Raw genomic sequence first — 18,104 nt, forward strand, 5'->3', positions numbered from 1 at the left:
TGATCTTTCCCCTATGAATTCCTGTTGGCTGCTGTTTACTGGGTTATCATACAGGTAATCTTCAAATTTATTCCTGATAATTGATTCCATTATATTACCTCGGATTGAAGAAAAGCTAATGGGTTTGTAGTTGTCTGAGTATATTTGTCACCCTTTTTGTCAAAGACATTGATTTGGACTATTACTATTTAGGTTAAGCATGATGTGTATATCTTTCCTAATAAATATTTGGAAGCAATAATAATTTTAGTTTTTGCAGAATTAGTATCTTTTATAGTTTTGCACCTCTGATCTGACTGTCCTCTTATTGTTATAGTAGTGAAAGAATTTCTGACTCAAGTTTTGCATCTGTAGCCATGTTCATTTCCAGGTTTTGCTTTGCCACCCTGACCATTCTTTTAATATATTTCTGCATGTTTTAGATTCATCCATTTGGGGTTTTTTTTGTATAAATTTGCTAATTCTGAGCATGTTTTTATTCTGATTGCTCAATCCTGTTCACTTTCTCAGATTACACAAGAAATATGTACTCCAGTTTAAAAAGGTTAGTTGTTGTAGATACAGCGGTAGATTTAATTCTTCCTTCCAAAAGACACATTTCAAATGTAAGTATACATATTTGAAATGCCACTGTACAATGAATACCATTGCACAACCTTTTAGGTTTAAATTTTATTCAAAAAGTTACTGTTTCATGACATAAATACAAATCAGAACAGTACAATGAACAACAAAATATGGAGGACAACAGGATAAGGTAAATATAAAACATTTCAGTTGGTTGAAAACATACAGCTTGAAGAACTGCCTTTACAACGAAACGCACTTTTTTTTTTAAAAAGTAGAAAAGTCTGCTTTCACTTATTTTTTAAAATCATATATACAGTCCTCAGCAGTTCTTTAATGCAGTGGTGTAAGGAACACTAAAGGCAGTACTGCCAAATATGAGCAATGTTTTTAAAGTGTGTAAAAGCAAACTATTCCTCAGAAGACAACCATTTATTCATGGCATATCTAATGAACTAATAATAAAATCTGATGCAATAGCCAAGTTTTTATTTTTGGCAAATAAAGCCGAATATTTGTCCAATTGAAATAAACAGAAGATTTATGCAGCAGATGGGGTTGGGAGGTTATGCACTGCAAGCAGTTTAAGGCATGGAATGATTTAAAGAAAATACCTTAATAGATGAAAGAAGACCGGCAAGAAGTGTCATGTACATTTTTTTTTATTATAAGTTAATGTCAACATAGAGTTGATAAAATAACCAGCTGCCAGAGTACTGCAGAACAATGTTGAAAAGCGTTCTATGAGTTATTAGACACTTTATTATAATTATGATGGAAAATTTACCATAAAAATTAAAAACATGAACCCAAATTTAAGGAATAACATAAATGGGTAATTTTCTTGATAACTAGTATCTTCAAACTAATTTACATTATTAAAACAAAATGTACTATGACCAGCTGTAGTTCATTTAACCTGAAGATTGCTTGCAAAGACAGATGTGAATAAAATATAAAATACAAATTTAAAAATTACTTAAGCATGAATATCCATGCTATTTTAGACGCTGTTAATTTTTATCATAATTTTTAAACCTCGTCCTTTTGTTTGGAATTTCAAAGTATGAAAAACTGAACAAGATTCGCAATTATAAAATCAGCACCAATCATATATATATTTTTTTATTTAAAATTTAGTTCCCTATTCCCAAACTCTATCAAGTCAAATAATTGTTTAGAGAAACTTTCAAACATACTACACCAAGCTCATTTAATCAGAGACACAATACAGTGGCACTACTGGAAGGAATTTAACTTGCTTCCATAATTTTACAGTCTCTTAAAATATCAATTTATCAGGCAACAAACTGCCTCTTCAAAGCACTTAATCTAGGTGAACAGTGAACAACTCCAATAAGCATTCTCCTGAAAGGAGAAAATCTGTACAGTTTTAATAGTTTAACTGCATTAACCAAAATATTTCTTTTAAAACTACCTCTCATCTCATTCATAAAATGACATTTCCTCAGAACATTGAAACTCCAAGGACCTAAAAGGGAACAGAAACAACAGCCTTTGTTAGATCAAGAGTTCAACAAAAAGTACAACTAAAGTAATTCTGGAAAGTAAACTTCAAAATCTTGTTATAATTGCAAGTAATGTTCAAGGGCTTAACACAAGTGGTAGATTTATGTTTAATGTGTTAAATTATTTTTTTTCATCCATTTAGCATTCTTAGAATAAGACATTTATGTCATCTTAATAGTTAAGGTTCTGTTGCCATCTAGTGGACATTTTGCACAACTACAGTCAGAGCTAATTACTTAAAGCAATGATGTGGAGATGCCGGTGATGGACTGGGGTTGACAATTGTAAACAATTTTACAACACCAAGTTATAGTCCAGCAATTTTATTTTAAATTCACAAGCTTTCGGAGGCTTCCTCCTTCGTCAGGTGAACGATGATTTTCACATCGTTCACCTGACGAAGGAGGAAGCCTCCGAAAGCTTGTGAATTTAAAATAAAATTGCTGGACTATAACTTGGTGTTGTAAAATTGTTTACAATACTTAAAGCAAATATACTCCACTGATGAAAAGGACCCAAATATTCAGTGGCAGTCAGGATTGATTTGCGTAGGTCATATTTACCAATGTAGCTTAAATATATTATAGTTCACTGCACATACTACTTCCATCAAAAGAATACAACATACTATTTTAATTTTTTTTTTAATTAAATAAAAGATGCCAATTTGAAGAACTGCCAGAAGCCCTCCAGGTCAGGATCCTCTAACAATTTTGTAAATTCACGTTACAAATACATTCACCTTAGCTGCTAAGTGTTGACTCTTGAAAATATATAAACATACGAAAATGATGGGCAGGAAAAGACCAGCCTACCCGAGACTCATGGGGGGTGGATTTTAAACCCCAAGAATGGGTGGCTTGGGGGCGGTGGGAGTTGAATATCGTTTTTTTTTGGGGTTGCAAAATTTTCGGACTTTGCATTCCCAGTGGGAAGCCTGTACTTTTACGTGCTGACGTTAAGCCCGGAAATAAAGCCGGGTTGCGGTCACGACCCAAAAAACAACTATTTTCAACTCCCACTCGCCCCCAACCCACACGTTCAGGTTTAAAATCACCCCCAGGATGCCTGGAGCATTGCTCCATGGAAACACTGAAAACTGCTTAAGAAAATTTAATCAAGTGTTTAAATTGGTGTACTTTTCTAGCTATCAGAGTTGTAGATAAGAGCTTCTGTACAAAGTATTTTGTTTTCTCATGGTAGACTGTGAAATTGCTTTGATGGGTTACCATTGAGCTCCCCCTCACCCCACAACCCAATCCAGGTAAAGGACTATTTCAATGAGCAGCGAATCATCATAATTTACCAAAAAATACATCCTCACTTGTTGAGGACTGGGGGAAGATTTATATTCCTATAACCAAATACTCATGTGATTAAGCTGTAACTAGCAGTAACTGCAAAATTCATACATGTTCAGTTTGTACCCATTACACAACTTTTTTCCCCCGGAGCCTACAACCCATATTTCTTACAAATTATTTCTTCTCCCTAGTCTCTCTGGGTCAAGCATTAACTAAGGCCACTAGGATGAATGTCTCAGACATCTACCACCCCCCTCACCCCATTCTTCATCAAGAAGTACCTGGCCCCACTTGGCACTTTCCCCAATCACTTGGCTGAGATTGGGAACTCAGGCATTCCAACATATTGATGCTCCAATGCATTATGTGGCCACACCGCACAAACATCTCTGAAATACCACCGCCTTTAATGCAATATTCTGAAGGCTAACAAAAGATACTTAGACTCACCGAGTCATCCATTATTGAGGCTGGGTCAAAGAAATCTGGTTTTAATTCATTTCTTTCACGTCTATTCTTGGATGGCGGCTAGAAAGAAAAAAAGCTTCTATTTAGAATTTTTGCTCAAAATCTAAAAGTTAATCTAATCTTTTTTCTGTATCTTATTACCAGATCAATGTCGATGGTGTCAAAATCCATGCCTTCATTGAGATCTTCAATACGACCCTCTGATGACATCATCACATCTTCCACTATTGGCTCTTCATCATCCTCCATCAAACCTGTGCCACGCCGACTAGAAAATAAAATTTATCTTGTGAATTCTCCAATACGTCGTCCTCATGTCATTGGTTGCTCTCCTGACCTATACATCAAGATGTTTTGGAAAAATAGGCAATGGGGATATTTTATGTACGAGGACAGCTGCAGGAGTATATTGCAGGCTGAAATGGTGGGTCTCTGCTATACCAAAAAATTTACATTTTCTATTGGGTAATAGATGAATTCATATTTTGCTTAGATCCAATTTTTTTCCAGAGGGGGAATATTTCAAGCATATTTATCCACCCTCATCCCACCCCCAAGTTACTCCACCTCTTTAAAAAGCAGTTGATTCAAACAAATATTGCAATACAGTGAAAAATTGGACATCAAAAGCTCATGTCTGTTAATCTGCTCGTTATTTTTGTACCATGGCTGATACTAGTAACGATTAAGTTATTAAAGCTCACTGGGAAAACACAAGGCAGTCCCAAATAAAGAATTTTTAAGAATAAGAATTTTTTAGGACTATATCCATTTAATTTAGTATTTTGGATTTGTTAATTTGGTTTGCTGAGTGCACAAACAAGTCTCAATCTGTGGCAATGTGTATTTTTCTCTCTATTCTTCTGACCCTAGGTGAAAAAGGTGCACGGTTTAAAAAATACCTTCAGTTACAGTACAGAAATCTATTGTGATGTTTGCTTTTTAATGTTCTGCTTTCTTTATTTCACAGGGAAGCAAGTGTGAACATGGGGAGGGGGCTAATTATTGACGCGACTGAAGGTGATGGGTGAGTGGGACTTGGTGCGGGTTTAGGATGAGGGCAGCAGAACTCAAGTTTATGGAGAGTAGAAGATGGGAGGTCGGCCAGGAGAGCTAGTCTAGAGGTAACAAAGGCATGGATGAGGTTTTCAGCAGCAGATATGGGGGCAGAGACTGGCGATGTTACAAGCCGGTTTTTGTGATGGAAAGAATATGGGGTCAGAAGCTCATCTCGTGGTCAAACAAGACACCGAGTTTGCAAACAGTCCGATTCAGCCAGAGACATGTGGCCAGGAAGGATGGAATCGGTAGCTATGGAACAGAGTTTGTGGCGGGGTCCGAAGACAATGGCTTTGGTCTTCCCAATATTTAATAAGAAAAATTTGTGGCTCATCCAGGACTGGATGTCGGACAAACAGTCTGACATCACAGGGGCAGGGGAGGTGTCGAGAGAGATAGTGGTGAGGTAGAGCTGGGTGTCGTCAGAGAACATGTGGAATCTGACATCATGTCTTCGTATGATGTCGCCATGAGGCAGCATGTAGATGAGAAATAGGAGGGGTCCAAGGGGAGATCCTTGGGTGATGCCAGAGGTAACGTTGCAGGGCTGAGAAGAGAAGTCATTGAGGGAGATTCTCTGGCTACGACTGGATAGATTAAGAGTGGAACCAGGCGAGGGCTGGACAACGGAGGAGGATGGTATGGTCAACCATGTCGAAGGCTGAAGATAGGCCGAGAAGGATGAGGAGGATTAGTGCACCATGATCAGTCAAAGTGGGTGTCATTTGTGACTTTGATTAGGGCCGTTTCAGTGCTGTGGCAAGGGCGGAAACCTGAATGGAGCGGTTCAAACATGAAGCTGTGGGAAAGATGGGCATGGATTTGGGAGGCAACAACACATTCAAGGACTTGAGAGAAAGGGAGGTTGGAGATGGGGCAGTAGTTTTCAAGGACAGAAGGGTGAAGCGTGTTTTTTTTTTGAGGAAAGGGTGATAACGGCAGATTTGAAAGTGACGGGGAGGGAATCGTTCACAACATCAGCTAGCATGGAGGCCAGGAAGGGAAGATGGATGGTCAGCAGTTTAGTGGGAATAGGATCAAGAGAGCAGGAGATGGGTTTCATGGACAAGATGAGCTCAGAGAGGGCATGGGGAGAGTTAGGAAAGATGCGAGTACAGAGTTAGGGCGGGGAGAAGCTTGGCTTCGTGGACAAGGGGAAAGGAGGAATGCAACAGAGGCAGCTGAACGGACAAAGTAATTCATGAATTCCTCGCACTTGTTGTTGGAGGTGGTAGGATAGAGGGGTTTAAGGAGATGGTTGGTAGTAGAGAAAAGAAGCCGGAGATTATCCTTGCATTCCAGGATAATCCTGGAAGTGAGCAGTTTTGGCAGAGGAAAGCAGGGGCTGATAGTGCTTGATATGGTCCAGCCAGATCTTGCGATGAATGGCTAAACCAATTGTGCGCTAAATACGTTCAGAAGCGGAGAGGAGAGATAAAAGCTACGTAGTGAGTTAGTAAGGGTACATGCAAATGGAAAATAATTTTCATTATTTTATTTCCTATAACAGATACTATTTTAACGAAGAAATCTAACCAGATGGCGTAATTAAATGTATAAACTGAGAAAAGTAGCATGGTCATGGATGGGACAAAAATTTCTAATTTCACTTACAGTACTATCATGTAAAATTTTTTTCCAGCATTGGCTGAAGACTTACATAGCATGTTGCAGATTGGATCTTAATTTAACATAATTCATTGCAGCTCGCTCTTGTTGTCTTGCTTCCTCTTGTTGTCTCTGAGCAATCAACCAGGACATCTGAGTACTGGACAAAAGAGACAGAAATATATAAAGAAATATAATAAACTGAATCTGAGTTCTTAATTTGTTTCATTAAGTCAGAGTTAGAGAACTCTGAGATGCAATTGGGGTTACTGTATTATATTGTATAAATGTATCTGTAGATTTTCTACACCAATAATCCTTTACAGGACAAAAATTCTAAGCTGCATTTATGCTGTTTAGCTTTCTTGTTGAGACATTCTGTAGCGATTTTTAAAATAAAATGTTTCCTAACAAAGTGAAGGGCAAGGCTGGTAGAAGTAGGGAACCTTGGATGACTCGGGAGATTGAGGCCCTAGTCAAAAAGAAGAAGGAGGCATATGACATGCATAGGCAGCTGGGATCAAGTGGATCCCTTGAAGAGTATAAAGATTGCCGGAGTAGAGTTAAGAGAGAAATCAGAAGGGCAAAAAGGGGACATGAGATTGCTTTGGCAGATAAGGCAAAGGAGAATCCAAAGAGCTTCTACAAATACATAAAGGGCAAAAGAGTAACTAGGGAGAGAGTAGGGCCTCTTAAGGATCAACAAGGTCATCTATGTGCGGAACCACAAGAGATGGGTGAGATCCTGAATGAATATTTCACATCGGTATTTACGGTTGAGAAAGGCATGGATGTTATGGAACTTGGGGAAATAAATAGTGATGTCTTGAGGAGTTTACATATTAGAGAGGGAGGTGCTGGAAGTCTTAACGCGCATCAAGGTAGATAAATCTCCAGGACCTGATGAAATGTATCCCGGGAGGTTAGGGAGGAAATTGCGGGTCCCCTAGCAGAGATATTTGAATCATCGACAGCTACAGGTGAGGTGCCTGAAGATCGGAGGGTAGCAAATGTTGTGCCTTTGTTTAAGAAGGGCGGCAGGGAAAAGCCTGGGAACTACAGACCGGTGAGCCTGACATCTGTAGTGGGTAAGTTGTTAGAGGGTATTCTGAGAGATAGGATCTACAGGCATTTGGAGAGGCAGGGACTGATTAGGAACAGTCAGCATGGTTTTGTGAGAGGAAAATCATGTCTCACGAATTTGATTGAGTTTTTTGAAGGGGTAACCAAGAAGATAGATGAGGGCTGTGCAGTAGACATGGTCTACATGGACTTTAGCAAAGCCTTTGACAAGGTACCGCATGGTAGGTTGTTACATAAGGTTAAATCTTACGGGATCCAAGGTGAGGTAGCCAATTGGATACAAAATTGGATTGACGACAGAAGACAGAGGGTGGTTGTAGAGGGTTGTTTTTCAAACTGGAGGCCTGTGACCAGCGGTGTGCCTCAGGGATCGGTGCTGGGTCTGCTGTTATTTGTTATTTATATTAATGATTTGGATGAGAATTTAGGAGGCATGGTTAGTTAGTTTGCAGATGACACCAAGATTGGTGGCATTGTGGACAGTGAAGAAGGTTATCTAGGATTGCAACGGGATCTTGATAAATTGGGCCAGTGGGCCGATGAATGGCAGATGGAGTTTAATTTAGATAAATGTGAGGTGATGCATTTTGGTAGATCAAATCGGGCCAGGACCTATTCCGTTAATGGTAGGGCGTTGGGGAGAGTTATAGAACAAAGAGATCTAGGAGTACAGGTTCATAGCTCCTTGAAAGTGGAGTCACAGGTGGATAGGGTGGTGAAGAAGGCATTCAGCATGCTTGGTTTCATTGGTCAGAACATTGAATACAGGAGTTGGGATGTCTTGTTGAAGTTGTACAAGACATTAGTAAGGCCACACTGTGTACAGTTCTGGTCACCCTATTATAGAAAGGATATTATTAAACTAGAAAGAGTGCAGAAAAGATTTACTAGGATGCTACCGGGACTTGATGGTTTGACTTATAGGGAGAGGTTGGATAGACTGAGACTTTTTTCCCTGGAGAGTAGGAGGTTAAGGGGTGATCTTATAGAAGTCTATAAAATAATGAGGGGCATAGATAAGGTAGATAGTCAAAATCTTTTCCCAAAGGTGGGGGAGTCTATAACGAGGGGACATAGATTTAAGGTGAGAGGGGAGAGATACAAAAGGGTCCAGAGGGGCAATTTTTTCACTCAAAGGGTGGTGAGTGTCTGGAACGAGCTGCCAGAGGCAGTAGTAGAGGCGGGTACAATTTTGTCTTTTAAAAAGCATTTGGACAGTTACATGGGTAAGATGGGTATAGAGGGATATGGGCCAAGTGCAGGCAATTGGGACAAGCTTAGTGGTATAAACTGGGCGACATGGACATGTTGGGCCGAAGGGCCTGTTTCCATGTTGTAAACTTCTATGATTCTATGATTCTAACATTCTTTGAAAGCTGCTAAATACCTGCCAAATACTGATTTTTCAAAATACTGGTTAGATATAGCTCAGGATTAGTTTTAAAATGATAATGAGATGTTTAAAATTGTTACGGGATTCAATAGGATAAGGGTATCGAGGGATATGGAGCAATGGCAGTTAAATGGAGTTGAGGTACAGATCAGCCATGATCTAATTGAATGGTGAAACATGCTCGAGGGGCTGGATAGCCTACTCCTGTTCTGGTGTAGTGCTGATAAACAGGCACAACACTTTTGCATCATCACTGAACAAGGATTTTTTTCAAACTGAGTGTGTGTGTGAGAGAGTGAGTGAGTGAAAGCGAGAGGGGAGGGAGGGAGGGAGGGACGAAAGAAAAAGGACGAAAGAAAAGAAAGAAAGGATGAAAAGACGACAGACACAGACAAACACACACACTCGTCAGGTACATCATAATTAGATGCAGAATAAAGCTCCAATGTGCCTCAAAGCCAAGCTGGGAAGCGCACCCTCCATCCACTAACTAACTGTGTGACAATTTTCTATTTCCCAACCCAGCCACATTAAGGGGCTTTCGGAATGAGACTGGCAATTTAGTACGAACCAGTTCTGAATAAAGGGCAGTATTGTTGTGAACCCACATCCATTAGGTGTAAAGCTGATGTCAAATTCACTGTGCTATGTAGCCAGCCATGTACCCAGGTTTGATCCTTACATGCCATGAGTTGATTTCAGCCATAAAGCTATGGGGAGATGCTGAACATAAGGTTGGCAACTGCTTTCAGGAAAAGGTTGAAATGGAAGGGAAATTAGAAAAACTTTTGTCAGACTCTTCCTTGTAGCTGCCTGATCAAAAGCATAATCAGAAAAAGGGCTGAGAACAGGTCACTTAAACACTGCCTCATGTGGCTTAATGGCCCAGAGAAAAATTGGAATTGATACCCTCACCAAAGGCTGGAAGGATAGAGAGGAAGTAAGTGAGGAATTAATCTCTTTGGCTTTCTTACCTGCTTTCATTTTTTCTTAATATACCAAAAATTAAATTAACTATCGACTGATGACAATTTAAAACATATCTGAACAAAACAAGATTGTGTGTAACTGAATAAAGGCTACTTTACTGTCACTGTGATTTAAAGCGTTGCCATGAAGAAATGAATTTGTGGCTGCAGGATTTTATTGCGAACACAAACAACTGAGGGGAAGGTTCAAAGTATTTGTAAATAATAAAACCAACTGTACACTTACTTGTAGTCCACATGAGGCTGATGATGTTGTGGCATTTGGTATACCCCCAAGTAACTTTCTTCTTCAGGCCGCAGCCTCTTCGGCTCTCTCATAACAGTGGAGGTCAACTGTGGGGTTTGCATCATGAGTGGTGACTGCAAAGAATGTTCTCTGCTGATCCATGATCCATCATTGCTTTCCTCTGCTATGAAATTTGCACAGAATAATTCAGCTGTTTAATTATCCCAACATAACCACAAAAGCTATTAACCTGGTGAACCAATTAAGAAGGCTGTAAAAAAAACAATGTGCTTATTTCATCTTCTCCCCTCCCCCTTCCTTTCAGGATCCATCCCCACACATTTCCCTCCAACTGAGGGTTTTGGGGGAAGTGACAGCGCACATCTGCGAATGATACTCTAAAACTGGACTAATAATCCGGAGTCATGAGTTCAAATCCCGCCACGGCAGCTGGGGAAATTTAAATTCAATTAATTAAATTCAATTAATTAAATAAAAATCTGGAATTAAAATACTAGTATCAGTAATGGTGGCCATGAAACTACCGGATTGTCGTAAAAACCCATCTGGTTCACTAATGTCCTTCAGGGGAGGAAACCTGCCATCCTTACCTGGTCTGGCCTATATGTGACTCCAGACCCACAGCAATGTGGTTGATTCTTAACTGCCCTCTGAAATGGCCTAGCAAGCCACTCAGTTGTAAAATCTCGCTGAAAAAAGTCATAAGAATAAAACCGGACGGACCACCCGGCATCAGACAACGGCAAACCAAGCCCAGTCAACCCTGCAAAGTCCTCCTCACTAACATCTGGGGACTTGTGCCAAAATTGAGAGAGCTGTCCCACAGACTAGTCACGCGACAGCCTGACATAGCCATACTCACAGAATCATACCTTTCAGCCAACGTCCCAGACTCTTCCATCACCATCCCCATCCCTGGGTATGTCCTCTCCCACTGGCAGGACAGACTCACCAGAGGTGGCAGTACAGTGATATACAGTCAGGAGGGAGTGGCCCTGGGAGTCCTCAACATTGGCTCTTGACCCCATGAAACCTCATGGCATCAGGTCAAACATGGGCAAGGAAACCTCCTGCTGATTATCACCTACCACCCTCCTTCAGCTGATGAATCAGTCCTCCTCCATGTTAAGCACCACTTGGAGGAAGCACTGAGGGTAGCAAGGGCACAAAATGTACTCTGGGTGGGGGACTTCAATGTCCATCACCAAGAGTGGCTCGGTAGCACCACTACCGACCGAGCTGGCCGAGGCCTGAAGGACATAGCTGCCAGACTGGGCCTGCGGCAGGTGGTGAGCGAACCAACACGAGGGAAAAACTTACTTGACCTCGTCCTCACCTATCTACCTGTCGCAAATGCATCTGCCAAGACAGTATTGGTAGGAGTGACCACCGCACAGTCCTCGTGGAGACGAAGTTCCGTCTTCGCACTGAGGACACCATCCAACGTGTTGAGTGGCACTACCACCATGCTAAATGGGATAGATTCAGATCAGATCTAGCAGCTCAAAACTGGGTATCCATGAGGTGCTGTGGGCCATCAGCAGCAGCAGAATTGTATTCCAGCACAATCTGTAACCTCATGGCCTGGCATATTCCTCACTCTACCATTACCAATAAGCCAGGGGATCAACCCTGGTTCAATGAGGAGTGTAGAAGAGCATGCCAGGAGCAGCACCAGGCGTACCTAAAAATGAGGTGCCAACCTGGTGAAGCTACAACTCAGGACTACATGCATGCTAAACAGCGGAAGCAACATGCTATAGACAGAGCTAAGCGATTCCACAAACAACGGATCAGATCAAAGCTCTGCAGTCCTGCCACATCCAATCGTGAATGGTGATGGACAATTAAACAACTAACGGGAGGAGGAAGCTCTGCAAACATCCCCATCCTCAATGATGGCAGAGTCCAGCACATGAGCGCAAAAGATAACCATCTTCAGCCAGAAGTGTCGAGCGGATGATCCATCTCGGCCTCCTCCCAAATATCCCCACCATCACACAAGCCAGTCTTCAGCCAATCCGATTCACTCCACGTGATATCAAGAAACGGCTGAGTGCACTGGATACAGCAAAGGCTATGGGCCCCGACAACATCCCAGCCGTAGTGTTGAAGATTTGTGCTCCAGAACTAGCTGCAGCTCTAGCCAAGCTGTTCCAGTACAGCGACAACACTGGCATCTACCTGACAATGTGGAAAATTGCCCAGGTATGTCCTGTCCACAAAAAGCAGGACAAATCCAATCTAGCCAATTACCGCCCCATCAGTCTACTCTCAATCATCAGCAAAGTGATGGAAGGTGTCGTCGTCAGTGCTATCAAGCGGCACCTACTCACCAATAACCTGCTCACTGATGCTCAGTTTGGGTTCCGCCAGGACCACTCGGCTCCAGACCTCATTACAGCCTTGGTCCAAACATGGACAAAAGAGCTGAATTCCAGAGGTGAGGCGAGAGTGACTGCCCTTGACATCAAGGCAGCATTTGACCGAGTGTGGCAACAAGGAGCCCTAGTAAAATTGAAGTCAATGGGAATCAGGGGGAAAACTCTCCAGTGGCTGGAGTCATACCAAGCACAAAGGAAGATGGTAGTGGTTGTTGGAGGCCAATCATCAGCCCCAGGACATTGCTGCAGGAGTTCCTCAGGGCAGTGTCCTAGGCCCAACCATCTTCAGCTGCTTCATCAATGACCTTCCCTCCATCATAAGTTCAGAAATGGGGATGTTCGCTGATGATTGCACAGTGTTCAGTTCCATTCGCAACCCCTCAAATAATGAAGCAGTCCGAGCCCGCATGCAGCAAGACCTGGACAACATCCACGCTTGGGCTCATAAGTGGCAAGTAACATTCGCGCCAGACACATGCCAGGCAATGACCATCTCCAACAAGAGAGAGTCTAACCACCTCCCCTTGACATTCAATGGCATTACCATTGCCGAATCCCCCACCATCAACATCCTGGGGGTCAGCATTGACCAGAAACTTAACTGGACCAGCCATATAAATTCTGTGGCTAAAAGAGCAGGTCAGAGGCTGGGTATTCTGTGGCGAGTGACTCATCTCCTGACTCCCCAAAGCCTCTCCACCATCTACAAGGCACAAGTCAGGAGTGTGATGGAATACTCTCCACTTGCTTGGATGAGTGCAGCTCCAACAACACTCAAGAAGCTCGACACCATCTAGGACAAAGCAGCCCGCTTGATTGGCACCCCATACACCACCCTAAACATTCACTCCCTCCACCACCGGCGCACAGTGGCTGCAGTGTACACCATCCACAGGATGCACTGCAGCAACTCGCCAAGGATTCTTCGACGGCACCTTCCAAACCCGCGACCTCTACCACCTGGAAGGACAAGAGCAGCAGGCACATGGGAACAACACCACCTGCACGTTCCCCTCCAAGTCATACACCATCCCGACTTGGAAATATATCGCCGTTGGGTCAAAATCCCTGGAACTCCCTTCCTAACAGCACTGTGGGAGAACCATCACCACACGGACTGCAGCGGTTCAAGGCGGCGGCTCACCACCACCTTCTCAAGGGCAATTAGGGATGGGCAATAAATGCTGGCCTCACCAGCGATGCCCACATCCCATGAACGAATAAAAAAAAAATCAGTTGATAAGAACTGCACAAGCCTGACATCGATTATGTTGCCCTCCAATTTTTCTCTAGAGCAGACACAGAGCAAATGCTGCTCTGAACAATCTGGCTCCAACTGAGTGTGTGGATAATCATGGGTTCAAACTCATATCTCTTTATTCATTGGGACAGCACCATTAGTACAGCAGCGTTTTGTTTCACCTATACATTATGGTCATTGAGCAGGAAATGTTAATATAGCATACTTAAAAGTTTATGTCCAAATGTAGTGCTAATGGACGGAGCAAGCCAAAGCATGATTCAATAGCCTTGAACATTAAATGCTGTAATGTGAACGCTTGCTTGATGTCCTGTATTCACCTATGTGTACATTCTTACATTCAGTGTTAGTTCAATGTGCAGTCCTTTTAAGAAAGCCTGTGTGTGTATAACAAGGTGGGTTCATGAGAAGAGACTGGGGTACACAGTGGATAGGTGAACTATCCTTCCAGATGCGGGACCAAGGTTTGGATCCAGACTAGATTGATGGGATGAAAGTTTCTTCTTTTGGATGGCTGTTTAGTGATATGTGTTCGGCCATTTTTAAGCCAGTGCTGAGAGTCCAAAAGTGACCATTACTTGGTACTAAATTTTCAGTTTGACTCAGTGGTTAGAAGGATGTCTGTAGAAAATTTTGCATCAGTATAAATTAAAGAAGATTTTCAAACGTGGAGAGGGAAAAGGAAGACGATAGAAGCTACCTTGTTCAGGCAATTAGGAAAATAAATCTTAACTGCATTTAACTCATGCTGGCCAAGGGGGTTTATTACTGACACTAGGTAAAAAAAAAAGTTCTATTCATAGAGTCATAGAGTTATACAGCACGGATTGAGGCCCTTCGGCCCATCGTGTCCGCGCCGGCCATCAGCCCTGTCTACTCTAATCCCATATTCCAGCATTTGGTCCGTAGCCTTGTATGCGATGGCATTCCCCACCAGACAAGATTTTAACAAAGCACATTAAAGGGAGAAGACTGGTTAACAGGTCACGTGTGCTGTATTACTGAGGTTTGGTGCCCTCGGAAGGTGATGGAATGGATCTTAGCTGGCAATGTAACCATTTGGATGGTCAAAGGAGGGTTGAGGGGTTCTTTATGCAAAGACCTGAATAAAAGACAGATGTAGAAGCTGGCAAAGGGAAGAGACCATTAACGACATTGTGAGGTATCCATGACCAGCCTAGTTATGATTACAGCCCAACAGTCATCTTAATAAATATAAATTCTGTTTTACTCCCCCCAAACCCCGAGAAAACAAGAGTGCGTGTGGTACTGGGTGGTCGACAAGGAATACCACTTTGTTTTTTTTAAACTGGGAACCCCAAATGTGAATTCCAGTCTGCCAGCTATGTTGGAGACACAACTTGTTTTTAGATGCAGGGATCTTCCCAATATTGCTCAAACTCCCTGAAGCATGCACCGGAAGAGCTTCCTTCAGATCATGTGCTAGATCCGGGACCAAGCTGTGAGGTGGATTTGTGGAGGGCTGGGGGAGAAAGAGTGTAGGAAAGGAGGGCTCTGGCTTACAGCAACATGTCATCTGAACCCTGGAGGGAGTGTCAACTTCATGGCAGACATGTTGCTTTGCCAAAGCCCCTCCCTCATATGAATACTTTTATGAGCAGTTGACGATGAATAAGGAAGTACATAGCATTACATAGAATGTACAGCACAGAAGCAGGCCATTCGGCCCAGCTGGTCCATCCCGGTGTTTATTCTCCACACGAGCCTTCTCCCACCCCTCTTCATCTAACCCTATTAGCATAACCTTCTATTCCTTTCTCCCTCATGTGTTTATCTAGCTTCCCCTTAAATGCATTTATGCTATTCGCCTCAACTACTCCTGTGGTACCAAGTTCCACATTCTTACCACTCTCTGGGTAAAGAAGTTTCTCTTGAATTCCCTATTGGATTTATTAGTGACAAGCTTATATTTATGGCCCCCAGTTTTGGTCTCTCCACAAGTGGAAACTGAGCATGGACGTCTATCAGCAAGGTGGCTGATATATTATAAGCTAATCTTGTAGGCCCTTCCACCATGTTGAAGGCAGATTGTTAATTGTATCATGTGATTTATATCAAATAGTGTTAATTGTATTCAGGTGGTGTGTGTCAATTGGGGACTCTCTTGTATCCTTTTTATGAGAGCTAGGTTGTGGTGTGTGTGTCAGGGGGATCTCTGTGAATAAAGGCTTGGAAGCAACTGAAAACCAGGCTCTAGTATTCTATCCTCACCACTTGGCTATCCAATTTATAACACAGATGTCCTATAGCTGATGAGGACTTGCCAAGATTCAGCACAACAAGTGCTAGAAAGTATTATCTGGCAGCTGACTAGAAGATGACATGTTTGTGTATCCACGTCTACCACTTTTGGGTTGCAGAGTTGCAAGCAGTTTCTAATGAAGCTCTGTACCTCCAACTGGTGATACCACTGTACAATAGGTATGGTGAGACTCCATGTTGCGGAAAGAAAGATGGCAGCAATGCAATGACTTATTACGGTGAGATATGCTGCTCTTCATTACTGTTAGTGAGGAGTTCCTGGAATCTGCTGACTGCCTGGTGAGGACTCAAACCAGCACTTGTCAGTTGTCTGACCAACCAACAATTCTTTTTCATCAAGGTGAGCAGAGGAGACTTTATTTGGGGCTGAAATGGGTGCAAGATGATGTGTACGGTGATGGAAGTTTGGAACAGAGTCAATCCTTCACAGCAGATGTGGCCATCCATGCCTGAGCCAGGCAGGTGCACAGTACTCCAGGTGCAATTTTTGATTATTGACCAGCCAGCATAGCTTATTTAAACTAGCCTGGAATGGTAGACCTGTCACTGAAGGAAAGGATTCTTCCCATCTGGCTCCAGATACCTCTGAAAACGTATATCCTAATGGGTAGGGTGGTCCTAGCTGGAGAAACAGGAAGCTTATTGGTGGTAAATTGCACAACTTTAGCAGATGGTCCCAAAGCCTTGGTGGTTGTGAGCCTACACCTAAGCTCTCACGACTTGGATAAGTGGAGTGCCTCCCTACGGAAAGAGTGTGCACTCTCCATATCAGGCAAACAGAAACTCTATCCATATGAATCGCAGTAGCTTAGGTTGGAGACCCTTAAGCATAGGGAAGGGTTTCTCCATGCATTAGACAGACCAAAAAAAAGCTAAAAAATTCTCAAACACACCTCCTGAAGGGAACTGAAAGAACATGAAACTATCTCTCTAGGCTCTCTGCCTTGCTTTCCTGACCAAAGAGGGTGGTAATGATGGGGAAGATTTCCTCTGTGAGCTATGTGTAATGAAATCATGAATCCATTCTTTTGAAATGGGTTTGCAGTTTTTGGGAAAACATCATTCTATATTGACAACTAAATTGAAATAATTTCTGAAGAGAAATTGCCACTAGCTCATTCTTCAGCTAACTGCATTGTGTGGGTTGATTAAATGGTATTAATCTGAATTATTAAACATGGAAATTTCTGGTAAGATGGTAGAAGGCAATTGTGCTTTATACGCACTTTTAACAACCAGGAATCTGAAGGATGTCACCAGTTAAGAACAGTTTTACCTCCCATGATGAGTTTATAAATATTTCTGCAATATAAGTCATTGAAATTTCTGAAAAAATTCTAACTGCAGAATTAACTTGAACATATATATTAAATATCTCAGACATTTAAAGAGTACTCCTCCCCAAGCTATGGGAATGCAATTAATTTTGAAAGTTGTAAATAAAGCATAACTAGACTAAAATTAAATTTTTTTAAAATACACATAATTTTCCTTAAACTCAAATTCTGGTTTAACTCTGCATTATTCAAATAATTTAACTGTAAACCACAGTGATAAATAGAAACATATGGGCATTTGATCCCATTCACACTGTAAAAATCCTTTACAATACATTCACTGAACTCATGCAAATAATGCTTCAATAAGCAGATCCTTGTCATTTGACAAAATGGAGAAGTGGGAAAAAAATATAGTATTGGAAATACTTTTACTATTACACCTAGGCTGGAACATTCACTCCAGCAGGAAGGGGTGGGGAGCCCAGTACACATAGCTCACTTTTACTTTGCTACAAGTCTATAAAACTCATCTATGCAATCTTATTCAGTTAATGAATTTTATAACTGGCTGTTGTGCTGAATTATTTTCTTCCTTTGGTAATTGTCGGTTGTTACAAATACAGAGACAGATCTTTAATCATATTTATT

General features: G+C 41.9%; 1 protein-coding gene across 5 annotated transcripts in view; it reads right to left on the minus strand.

The window, feature by feature from the left end:
• Positions 1-657: 657 nt before the first annotated feature.
• The window catches only part of LOC137333039 (cohesin subunit SA-2), a 150,056-nt gene continuing 132,609 nt past the window's right edge, over positions 658-18,104 (minus strand). For 4 of the 5 annotated variants that reach the window (XM_067997131.1, XM_067997129.1, XM_067997127.1 and 1 more), the window contains 5 exons: positions 10,228-10,411; positions 6,589-6,696; positions 4,011-4,137; positions 3,852-3,929; positions 658-2,059 (listed from right to left, as the gene is read on the minus strand). In XM_067997131.1, coding sequence (XP_067853232.1) covers positions 2,036-2,059; positions 3,852-3,929; positions 4,011-4,137; positions 6,589-6,696; positions 10,228-10,411 — 521 coding nt within the window. In that variant the 3' untranslated portion in view covers positions 658-2,035. The remainder of the gene's footprint in view (positions 2,060-3,851; positions 3,930-4,010; positions 4,138-6,588; positions 6,697-10,227; positions 10,412-18,104) is intronic. The other variant, XM_067997128.1, reaches the window with a different exon arrangement.

This window comes from Heptranchias perlo, chromosome 15, assembly GCF_035084215.1.
Source record: "Heptranchias perlo isolate sHepPer1 chromosome 15, sHepPer1.hap1, whole genome shotgun sequence".
NCBI lineage: Eukaryota > Metazoa > Chordata > Chondrichthyes > Hexanchiformes > Hexanchidae > Heptranchias > Heptranchias perlo.